The following is a 12,695-nucleotide window of genomic DNA, read 5'->3' on the forward strand; positions in this document are numbered from 1 at the left end:
GAAGCTGGGAATTACCCTCTCCAAGTATGTGTCCATCTTACATTTCACAGCTTGTGCTCAAGAATACTGCAGTAAAACAATCAGCATTTCCAGAGCTAGCTAATTTGAAGGTACTTCAGAGATGTCTTCACTTTGGTCACCATTATAAGGACTGTAGTGGACACATAACAAGAGGAAGATAGAATAGGTTTGTTTTCTAAGCAAAATAAACTATCATTTTAGACCCATCTTTTGGATCAAGATAACAACTATTACTCCTGCATTTCACTGCTGCAGAGCTGATTTGGATGCAGTGGATAATGAAAGAGAACTACTACCATAAAACAACATAATCAAAATCATGCCCTTTTTCAGGTGGAGGCAAATAAAAAACCCATCACACCAGGCTGTACATTTATATCATTTTATGTGATTTTAAGTCAAGGCGGTAGATGAAAGATGAGTGAAATTTATTTGGTTTTAGTGTGACCAGATTCAGGCCTACCTGAACAATGAAATTAAGTGATTTTATGTACACGTCTTTAGAGAGCTTTAATGGAAGTCTTTATTAAATATAAAATTACCTGATAAAGTATATGTTTATTCCTTTCAATGTAACACACATATTTTTTAGCATAATCTGATTTCTGTACTATGGTGGTGCTAAACATAAAAAAAAAGGCATTTCACTTAAATTCTGAACATGTCTGTATTTTCCAAGAGCAATTCTTAGAAAATTGCAAGAGGTTATGTCTAAGGTCATATGGACCGACAACAGCGGATTTCTTCTGTTATGAAATAGAGATCTTAGAATTGCAAGTAATAAATATGATTTTGATAAGCACTGCTACACAGGAAAATAAGAAATTCCTAAAAAGTTTTCTGTGAAGCACCTTCCTCTTCATGTCCTGTATTACCCTATACTTATAAATAATAAAAAAGGAGACTGATAACAGTAGCTTTATGTAAGCAAGCTTAGAAATCACGCTCAGATAAGTGCTTTTGACCTAAATCTTGTAGCGTCTCGATCTGACATATAACCCCGCAACTGTGAAATTCTGTATGAGATTTAGCAGTTTGAAGCTGCCAACTGACCCACCCATAAAGCAGCCAGAGATAAGGATTTAAGGTATGATATGATACAATTAGACATTCACCTCTTATTTATTTCAGTCCATTTCAGTATTTAACCTACTTAAAAGTTGCAAGCTTTTTATTAAAATGTAAATGCTAGTGTGCAGTATATTTATAGGCAGCTAACAACAAGAAAAGACTCATAAATTAGATTTCTATGAATGAAAAGGGTAAACAGGAGATGCTTCTGCAAAACTCTTCTAGACGTGCAGAGATAAAGGATGGTTCTACCACACAAAATAATCAGATACAAAAATAGCTGTTCAGAAACAGCACACCTAAGGAGTACTTTAATCAAACATTTAGGTTACCTGCCAAAGGGACCATGATCTCTTCAAAATGCAATGCGGATTAAAGTGTTATCTAACACAAGCAGAAAACTAACCTTGGAGTGGAAGTTCGAAATGTGTTCATCATAATTTTCATGTCTTTGGATGGAGAAACCAGCTTTTTCAGCTAGATTGCAAAACTGGTTTAAAGTATTCCCTCGGAGGGGAGCAAATACCATTGCTTTTCCCTGGAACATTAAAGAGAGAATTTATACATTTTTAAAACTGGAAGGGAACCAGATATAACATACACCTGTCTAAGCTTTAAATATACTCAAGATGGAAAAGGAAATTGTTCTCTCAGTAAAATACTAAAATAGGGTAATACAAATAATTGTGCAAAATATGCATGATTTATGTGATTAAACACATGCAAAATAGAAACTAATAAATAAATATTTTCTTTAGAAAACTGCCACCTGCCATACATCTGCTCCTTTTCATATAATAACAGTGTCTATGAATTACCAAAATAAAACACAGAAAAAGCATACAAAACATACACTCAATGCAAAATCCATTTGTTAGCACACAACCATGCAAAGACTGTAAATAATGATTTTCTTTTTTTGCTCTCAGACATAGAAGAGTACCTCCCATTTGCTGTCAGTGGAATTACAACAGTGTAAAACAAGGCAAAAATGGCAGGAAAATCAGACCCAATAATTTTTAAAAGATATTTTAAACTACCTGAGCTGTGCAACCGAATTTGACCTTAAATTGGTAAATTGCATTTAAAGCAGGACTTAATGTTTTTGCAAAGTAATTCCGGATCTTTCAAGATGACCAGGCCATTTCTGATGCCTAGGCAATACATTATGGCCCATTAGCTAATTTTTTGTTCATCCTTCTGCATTTAAGAAAACAAAATTGACTGTACCTTGAAATGATAGATTTTAGACACTCTGTGCAAAGTACTAGCCCACAACCTAACCTACTTGATATAGCATCTCTTGAAATCTTATTTGCAAAATTAATTCTAATTGGCTGAATACTGTGTTCTGTCACATGGAACAAAAACTGGTTGAAGTGCTGTAAAAAAAGGTTAATATCAGCCAACAGCATATCACACCGAGGGGAGCCACAAAGTTTACTGTGAGTTCTTGTATTTAATTTCTATAGTAATGAGAGCTAAGACTGATTTGTGAGGTGCTGTAATCAACCGAAGAGACAAAAAAAAATATTTTTAGGGATCTGAAGTTATAAAATTATTAGATGCTGTGGAAGAATATTTGGATTGAGAAAATGCCATCTTGTATACCACAGGAAAAAAGTGATCAGAAGAGAGAATTTTAGTGGGAACTCTGGAAAGTTCCAATGCTGACACAGATACTTAGTGAGAAGGATAGGGAACAAATCTGCGTGTTACAGCTCATGCACACGTATGCTGAGACAACGCGCAGTGAGGCAGCAATAAAAACTCTATTTCAGTATCTATGGTACTAACGTGTACTTAAAAGACTCCAATCATTAATACCGCAGCACTGTATTTATTCTCACAATGCCTCTGTGAGATAGGGAAGTACTGTTATCCTCATCTTTCTCACGGGAAATTTAAGCACAAAAGAGACCTAGGGCAACATCCAAAGCAACTCATTTCTGTTCACTTGTATAGCTATAATTTTAATTCTATTCTATGGCTAAATATGAGGTGCAAAGGGGTGTAACTCCCACTGAAGGCACTGGAATTGCTTATGTAAATGTTAGGTCTGGATATAGGCTCAGCTCAGGATGAAAAACATTAAACATAGGAAATTCACAATCAGTTCCCTCACAACCTTGGTGCACTTTAAAGTCATCAGACGGAAGTGGGCAGCAAATGGAGCCTTCAGCCAAGGATCCTCCTCCCCTGGTGCCATCTCATGCTCCCCAGAATGTTGTTCTGCAGAGACCCTTCCTTGCATAAGAAGGATGAGACTCCTTTGGAGCCCCTCATCTTCATGGACAGCTTCACAGAGAGGTCACTGTAATGGGACTTACTGACCACACGATTCATGCAGGGACTTCAGAAATGGCTAGACGCCATGAACAGAGGTGACTGGGGGCCACACGCCCTACATCAGCCACTCATCCAGCAGGTTAATGAGGAAGCAAAGCTCATGCAACAGCACACCCTTACAGATTTGCATTTGGAGCCAGCAGTCCATGCAGTCATTCCTTCTTACACTCTCTGTAGACTACTTCAAATTCAATTTGAAAGAGAAATGCAGTCAAATAAAATGCAACACGGTATGAAATATCTCATAAAATCAGACTGAAAATCTTGAAATAACTTTGAAAAGGGGGAATGGCCTTTTATGGAAATAACTACACGGTTACTTTTGGCCAGCTCCTTAGTTGGTATAAAACCCCATTCCTCTATTGAATTTAGTGTGCATCTAAAATATCTGAGGATCCTGCCCTTGCTGATAAAAAGCAAGAAATCATTATTAAGTTTGATACTACAATAATCTTCTCAAAACTGGAAGGTACTGTGGAGGTACTGTGGCCAATTCTGGTCTATCATAATCTGGGTTTAAAGCACTATCTTGTCGACTGCCTGATCTCTGTGATTCTGCTAGTTGCTGTAGAACTGCATTCACATTTCTAATTTTAAAATGCTTTTCATTTCTTGGTTGCTCTACAATAAAAAAATTAGAGCACTGGCCTGGATCTACACTTGATGGACTATCCCAAGGTTGTTTAATTCAAACCTCGTAATTCAGAAGTGCCTCTCAGTTTAGGATGACGTTTAAGTTCAGAATGGCCTTTCCCCAGCTGGGAAAATACTCCCAGTAAACTCATGAACAAAACACAGAGTGTCACTAAAGTGTTGCTGTAAGACAAGGGGACAGATGTTCACATTTTGGACATGACTATGACTAAGTTTACTCATCAATCATTATTAAATGCCGTTTTATTTGCTGGTAATAATCACGATTCGATAGCATCCAATTGACTTAATTGCGATTTTGAACGGATAGGCCACAGAAGAATCAAAGCCTTCATAAAAAGTGTTCTTAATTAGGGAAATATGCAAACAAGCAACTGCTTATTCTGAGATTGAAATTAAAAGTATGATTTAATGATAGGAAAAAATATAGCTAAATGTTGGCGAATCAAGTAGCTTGCTTAAAAGAGGAATAAAATACAGCCATTCAAGAGAAATTTGTTTGTTTGTTGTAAAATTTCAGTGCCTAACTCTTGGAATTGGTTTACAGGTGACATTTGCCTTTGTAATACATTCAGATAAGAAATTTCAGCCCCCAGTTACTCTGCGAGCTGCTCATTTCTGCCTGCGTGAATTTCTGGTCTTTTCCTGTGCCAATGCAACTGTCCATGGGGCCATACCATGAATCAGATGACTGAAATGACTAGAGTCCTGTTTCCAGGAAAACAAAAAGTTACCCAAAACACATAATTCTGTGCTGTAAGGATTCTAATAGCCACAAATATAATTCTTAATGAAAAAGGAAATACTGCAGATAAATTTATCTCTTTTTAAACTCACAGTAAGAATAATTACCTGTTCTGAAATTCAAGACAGCTTGGTAAGGATACCTGCTATTCTCTGTTTATTCCACTATTCCTTTCGGTTTATGCTAGCTGTTATTTTCCCTGAACTCTTCTATCCTAGTTGTTCGCTAGTTACACTTGAAAGATGTCTTACATCTAGATGTGTCTCCAATTTGAGATCGTTCCTCTATCAATTTGGCAAAGTATTACCCATAAGGAAATGTAACTTCTAATAAGTTACAAAATAATTCATGTAGAAGAGTGAACTTAATCAAAGTACTTTATGCCTTAGCCTGGGCATAAACTAATGCCCATGAACTGTTCTTATTCATTGCAACTGGCAAATGAGTTCACTATTAATTTATTTTTCCTTTAAAGGCCAAAGTATATTGCCATTTAGTAAAGCTTCCTCTGATGTTATCCTTAGATTTCTACAGGTTAACAAGTTAACAGGTTAACATTATTCAACATAAATAATAACTATAATGTACTTGTGTCTGCATTTTCTCTTGGGATCTCAAAAGAGTATATGCTTTTATTTGGGTCTTTCAAACCATGCTTGAAGGCACCTCTGTTCGACATGTCCTGTTCGGACAAGAGAGCTCATTTAAGGTGTCTGTCCTCCCAGCTTCCCCCACACACAATAGTTTGCTGTCCTCTTAGTTACAAATTATAACAATTTGCAAGGCCATACTGTAACTGGATATCCATCCATATGGCCATCCGTAAAGTGGGTTTGGCAAATTACTTTAGTTAAAAAATACAGTCTGGACAGTGGTCCAAAACTCTGCAACATAAGTTCCTGAAAGGAGGAAGAATTAGTTGTGCCAATAGGAGATAGGAACCATGGCCTAAAATGCAGAGCAAGTAAGTACAGGCTATGCTATTAATCGCAATGTGCAGAAGCAAGCCAGACGAGGAAGACGGGAAACAAAAACCCATCTCCCTTTACTCCATCTATATTCACAAAGGACTGTAGTTCATCTGCTCTGAAAAACAAAGCCATGTTCTGAATTAGAATTAGCTGACTGGTGTTAAAAAGCAACAAAGTCAGGCCAGTTCTGGTTTAAAGTCAGGTTAACAATTCCTAAACTGTCTAGAGTTGGGAACTTGAGGTATGAACACTACTTAAAATTCAGGCTGCTGTATCATCATTTTTTAAATCAAATTCTCTGGTTGGGCTAATCAGCCCAGGTAAAGGATGCATGTGTGTGTGCATATACAAATACATGTGTGTACTCATGCTTTTGGCAATACAGACCACCAGACCATGATTAGCTATGAGCAGGAGATAAAGCAACTAACAGCTATTCTACCACTCCAGCTAGAGGCTCTGGCCAGGTCACAGGTACCAGGGCACCTCTTATACACTTCCCTTCCTGCCACTCTTCTCCCCCAGCATTCTTTCATGGAGCCAGCATGGGGCTGCCTGAAGAACCACGTGCAGACATTGATCTGGGCTGAAAAAACCCCAAACTTTTTGCATTTTATTAAACAGGGATCAGCTTTGTGTTCCAGATCACCTCTGGTCCCAAAAATTATTGCACCCTGATAACTGATCGTACATCATGAAAGTCAGAATGCACCACTCTGGGCAGGGGCTGCTTAACCTCCCCTTGCTGCCACTGACAGAAATATCTGGGTAACCTTTTCCTCAGGGTGGCTACATTTCTGCTGTCTTCCTGGCAGCCTTGCCACACAGCTCATTAAAATAATTCAGTCTTAAGTAACTTGCCTTAGGTCACTCAGGAAAGTCTATGATAGATCCAAGAATAGAAACCTGATCACTCTTAGCAAAGAATGGGATTACTTACATGACTAAAATGACTCGGTTTCTTAAGCCTTTGCACGTTTGTGTCTCCTATCCCTTTTACAGAGAAAATCTCTAGTACCAAAAGTACAATACAATTTTAAAATAAAGTTTGTAGAATGCATTGCTACTATGAAATACTTTCATTCTGAAATTGAAAGTTTACCTTACTGGAAGATTTGTATGGTAAGCATGAAAGGTAAAATTCCTGTTTCAAATTCCTACTTATAGCAATTACTTCACATGTTTTCTCATATTCTCATTTTGGCTTTTTAATTTTTTTTTCTGAGATTCAAGATTATTTGTTGGGTTTAAGTATATGCATATAACAGCTTCTTAATTTTTTTTTGCCTGTAGGTCTCTCTGATTTAACAGCCTAATAGATTGAGATTGGTAAAATATTTCCTCAGTGACACTCATGTAGAACAGGTAAGCATTTTATGAAGAGTTTAATTTCATTATGTTCTAAGGTATGAAACACGTAACCACAGGGCTTACTTAATGGAAAAAAAGTTTTAGGCTACAATATATGTGTAAGAGTTTTGTTAATTTTATATAAACAGAAATGAAAAGAAAAAATATTCTTTCATAATAAATAAATACACAATGACAAAGGTTACAATTGAAGGGATTACAAATGACAGAAGCCAACATAAAAACTTTCAATATCATACTTTTACTTTAATATGAAGACATTATTATCAAAGGAAAATACTTGAGAAACGCTTTGATAAAAATAATCTCACGCTATCTTTGAAGCGGTTTCATTTATTTTACTACCCACTGTGTTCCTTATCAGAAGGCCAAGTATAAGAAGTTTCCTAGTTTATGATTAGGAAAGAATCTGATAGATTAGAAGACTCAATTGAAGTTGGACATAATAAGTATTAAAGTATTACATGACATTAATCCTGCCATTCCATTACTCTCTCAATCATTGTGCACAGACTAATTATTCTGAAGCCAGTGTTCAGGAGAAAATAGAAACATACTTACACTGGGTTGGAGTAATCTCTTTATTGCATCAACAAGGCTAGCTCTGTACTGGTCCAGAAACAGGCTGACATTGAGAAGAGAACAGAATCCAGATTAAAATGGGTTTTCAATTCTAATGATACTAATGCAGATAAGTACAAGGCTAATTACATATGTTTACACAACGCTGTAAAAAAGAAACAGCAGTCTACATTTCTGTCCAGTTTAGGTACTTTTAAACATTAAAACATACATAAACCCAAGTATAATCTAAACCAAAGCTAAATTTTCAGCATTAAACAGATCCTTATGTAGCTGAAATTCACAGATCAAACATGCTAGCTATTAAAATACTACCATGTCAGAAATCAGGACCAATATACAAAGTTAACATTTTACATGTTTTTTATACAAGGGTGGGGTGGAGTTTTTTACCATATTTTCTATTGTATTTCAGGTGTTACTATTAAGGGTATTTTTTTTCCTTTTACCTTCACAGTTGTGGCATTAATTCATTATTATCTATTATGCATATTTGTTTTATTTATATATCTATTCCTATAAAGATTTACAAGACCCTACCTTCTCTCTCCCTCAAACACTGTTCAAATACAATGGCCCAGATCATACATAGTTGTCCTCTCTCAAGAGTGAAATCCCTCATCCCCAGCACGGGTCCCGCAAGGATAGCAGCAGAGTCAATTTTCCCATGCAATGTTGCCAACATGCTCAGCCCTATTCTGGCGTGATTACCTCATGATTTGAGGGGATAATTCATTCTTCATGCCCCTCAGTACCTTAATGTATATACTAATACTGGCAACCAGGGTGCCAATCACTCTTGACTAGATATTTGTGGACATGTAGTTACTGTTGGTGAGAGTGCATTTACAATGGTTAGTGAACAACCATTGGAGAGCAACTGATGCCTTTCAGCCCTTACTACCATGGGCTCCATTTATATTGTTGATTCAGATAAGAAACTCTATCAAGCAGGCCACAAATAATGTGACTCTTTCTTCATTATTTTTCATTCTTTCTCTGTAATAAAACTGCTTCCCAGCCTGTGTCAAGCTCAAGTTCCACACTACATGGCATTTTGTCCATTCTTTATGATTTTTTTCTATATTCCCCTTCCCTTCACTCTCAAACATCTTTTTCTGAGGAGATGGGGGTAATTTTTTCCAAGTTTGAAGCATCTAAAAGAATATATGGAAACACAAAAGAGAAAAAAGTGGTGTGCCAACGACATGCCAGTCATCAAGAACACAATATGTGTGGATATTTAGGTAAGGACACTCCACAGCTACCAAGGAAACAGGCACCTGTGTAAGGGCTGTGAATTTTTGCTACTCAGGAAAAAAAAACCCTATCAGAAAACTAGTTAGTGACCAAGTTTCATCAGTAACCTCACATTGTTGAGAAAATATGGCAGACTGGGTATCCATACATTTCTTAACGAACATTTCATAGAGAAGTATGACCTTCTGAATTTCTTCTTAAAGATAACAAAGTACTAGCTAATAATTTCTCTCAAGCATGCACACATTTAAGACTTGCTGAAATCCTGTGTAGACAGTCATACATTCAAAATGAAAAATGCACTTATAATATTTTTATTTTTGAAAGCAGTGTAGTGGAAACACAATTTTGGGACAACTTACCAGTGCTAAAATTCCTTTTTCATGGGCCTGCATACCATTCTCTCCTTTTACAATAATACCTTTTTCCTTTAAAATGAGAGAACTAGAGGCCTTTGTTCACCAGAAACCGTCTGAGAACTTAAATGGTTAAATGTCCTGCCAAGAGATTAGACAACCTCAACAGTACCTTTTCTGTCTGACTCCCACTTGATATTTTGGTGGTATGGGAGGTAGACTCTTAGCCCTGCTAGCTTAGAAAACCCAGATAACCTGCTCCCATGTTGTCCCTGCCCTCCTAAAGGCCTGTCCCTGGGAACAGGACCTACTTCAATTGAAAAGTCTCCAATACTGCAATTTCCAGTCTGTTGCTGAGAGCCACATACTCTGACCAGAGGGAGCAGAGAAGGCTGGAAGCAATGTTAATGCAATGCAGTGACTTCAGGGAACACCTCTATCCTCCCTCTGAGTCAGAGGATGCCTCGAGTGAGGAAAATCCTGAAGTAGTTAGATAATCTGTGCTGCAGACAGGGCAAGCTCAGGATTTGGCCCACACAAGGAGGTTTAGTCATGCAATTTCTCTTACCAGTAGAATTTGTATGACTAAACATTGCCAGAGCAGGCCTTTGTTTAGCCAGTGCTCTTAACCTGTGAAATCTGGATGAACAGGCAGGCAATCTTGTCACCTCTTTCTTCTTGGGTTTTTTTTTTTTGTGTGTGTGTTTTGTTTTTTTTTTTAATTTAAATTACCATTAAAACCAAAATGAAAGTTTATAACTTTACTGGAAGTAACAGTAAGCCCCAAGGAAACAAATTTTAAAAACCCAAGTAGATTCTCAGTTTGTTTCATGCTGATATCCTTTTATTTTGTGCTTATACAGGCTATGATGTGAACTTATCTTTTATTTTGCATACTTTGCAATTGGTAAAAGAGCTTAGTTTACAGGTGTACTTCAGACATTATTACATTCATGTATAGTGACTAATGTGTACAGCCACTTATTTTTTTGTTCACCTTTAACGACACAGCGGACACAGAATGAAAAAACCCTTACTCCCATGGCGTCAGATTCCAGTGCACTTGAAAGTGTGCAAGAAATCAGGCTGAAAACAAATAAATTTAAACCGAAGAAGGACAGAGATCTTACTGCATTCCTGCAAAAATAATTCCTTATATTAAATGAAATGCGAACGGAGAAAAAATGGACATATTTTAAGATACTTAAAGAACACTTTCAGTTCAGTTTTACACTCCTGGTGAATCCACAATTCCCCATGACTTCAGCAAAAATCTAAGCAGTGAAAGTAATGTGGGATAGCCTCCCCCGGCCTCTGTTGTGCAAATTCTTACGTGTGTGCCAAACTTTAAGAATATAATCAGTCTAAGTAAAGTGGAATATTACGCATTTCCAAAATTTTATGGGGATCTAGACCTTATACTGTCTCTAAATTACAATTATTTATGAAAAATTATTTCACAAGAACATGAAAGACAAAGATTTTTCCCAGATTTTTCTCTCAAAGGCTCAGTCCTACTGGCCTTGACTCTCATCTTGGATTAAAAATCTCAGCAACTTTTTTCTTAATAAAGAAAAGGATATGTGCTTCCTTTTAATCAGAAATCTGAGGCTCTCAAGAGCTTTGGAAGAGTCTTGTTTTTGGCCTGTCCATTCAGACACCTGTTTTTTCTCCTCCTCTGTTCATACTCACTCTTAAAATTCCAGCACCTCCATGACTTTATATCCTAGGTCAAATGAAAGTCTAAAATCCTGGCAGCCCTCATCCGGCTGTAAAATTCCCCTTCAAAAATATGAGGTGGGTGGATATGCTTTAAAAATTCCATTATTTCAGTATTTTTTTCCAGTATATCCTTCTTTCAGGTGTGGCCTCACCAAGATTTTTTTTCCTTATTTTTATCTCATAGTTGACATTTTACAAGTTATTGCAGAACTGCTGAACCATGAAACTATTTTTATTGTCAAAATCCTGAATGGTTAAATAATGACTAGCTTTCACAGTTTGCCTCTTATTTATTTTATAATCTAGTTGAGCTACTAAATTTAGCTGTTAACTAATAGACTGTCTGTTCTGGGAAATAACTTATTTTCCACCCCTGCACACAAGGTTTATGAAAGTCTGACTGTAAATATATGAATATAAACATATCGCTGCTTGTTGTAATCATGTACATTTTTACTTGTACCTCCATGTGGATTTGGAATATGTTTATGAATAGAGCTTGTTTTCATGTAAATGGGATCAAGCAGTACAACTTGGTTACCTATTCAGAGAATCAGACAATATCACCCTTGCTGGAAATACTTCAATAAAAATTTATCCATGTACCTAATATTTGAACTCAGATTTTTTGCTTTCTAGTTCTCTGTTCTAATCCCAGATTTTATTGACTGACAATGAGTTATATGATGGTGTTAAACTAAATGCCATCTATTCTATCTGTTTTTATCACTGCATACTTCAGGTTTCAGCCGAGGAGCTATAAGAAAAGAGGTATTTTTTTTTCCTCTTCAATGGCAGTCCAAAAAATTCAGAGAGCAAAAATCCTGCCAACAGTTCTCAAGCCAATTCTATATCTCGGAAGAGAAATACATCAAAATGAAAAGAAGATTCGAGTTTGATAAAGCACGGAACATTTTTTTCCCCAGCCTTTTCATGTGCCAGAAAACCTAGTGTCCATAACTAAAAGAATGATTTCTAAAAGAAATAAACAAACAATAAAGGCATTTTCATGCTTATTAAACTATATATATGGGTACTTGCAATAAGAAAATGGAGACAATTTGTGAATAAAACCACATACTTTAAACTAACCTGCACATTTCTATTTATTTTTTAGAAATCTATAAATATTTATACACTTACCTGCATCTTAAGTGCTTCAAAATAAATGTACGAAATGCAGGGATTTGAAATGCATTATGTATTTTACCTGTCATGTTTGATTCTTTGTTTCCTAAAGAAACTGCACTATTTCCAAACAGACTGGGAGGAGTATTAGGCAAGAATATTACAGAAAAAACCAACTTAAGTCTTGCTGCACTCTGCTGTACACCCAGCACAAATAGGATGACATGGTGTGAGTATCAAGAATACAAGAGATGGCACAGCCAGGTTGTTTTGATATTTGTGTGAAGAACAAATTTAACTCTAAATCTCTTGGCAAGACCTTGCTTCACCCACTTAATCTGGAGAACATCCATATGTGAGCCTTGTCTAAGCCTCCGAGAAGACTGCTGCCCTCCTGCTCATGTCCGCCAGCACTCTGATCTGACTTTCATACTTAATCTGATCTAATCCTGTCCAGCATTAACT

General features: G+C 36.5%; 1 protein-coding gene across 1 annotated transcript in view; it reads right to left on the reverse strand.

Annotated features, from left to right (window-relative positions):
- Positions 1-12,695, reverse strand: part of CAMKMT (calmodulin-lysine N-methyltransferase) — a 218,679-nt gene that overhangs the window by 6,660 nt on the left and 199,324 nt on the right. Inside the window, exons 9-10 of the mRNA XM_064446093.1 lie at positions 7,744-7,807; positions 1,499-1,630 (exon numbers count right to left, since the gene is read on the reverse strand). Of these exons, the coding sequence (XP_064302163.1) occupies positions 1,499-1,630; positions 7,744-7,807 (196 nt within the window). The remainder of the gene's footprint in view (positions 1-1,498; positions 1,631-7,743; positions 7,808-12,695) is intronic.

The sequence above is a fragment of the Phalacrocorax carbo genome, chromosome 3 (assembly GCF_963921805.1).
Source record: "Phalacrocorax carbo chromosome 3, bPhaCar2.1, whole genome shotgun sequence".
Taxonomy (NCBI): domain Eukaryota; kingdom Metazoa; phylum Chordata; class Aves; order Suliformes; family Phalacrocoracidae; genus Phalacrocorax; species Phalacrocorax carbo.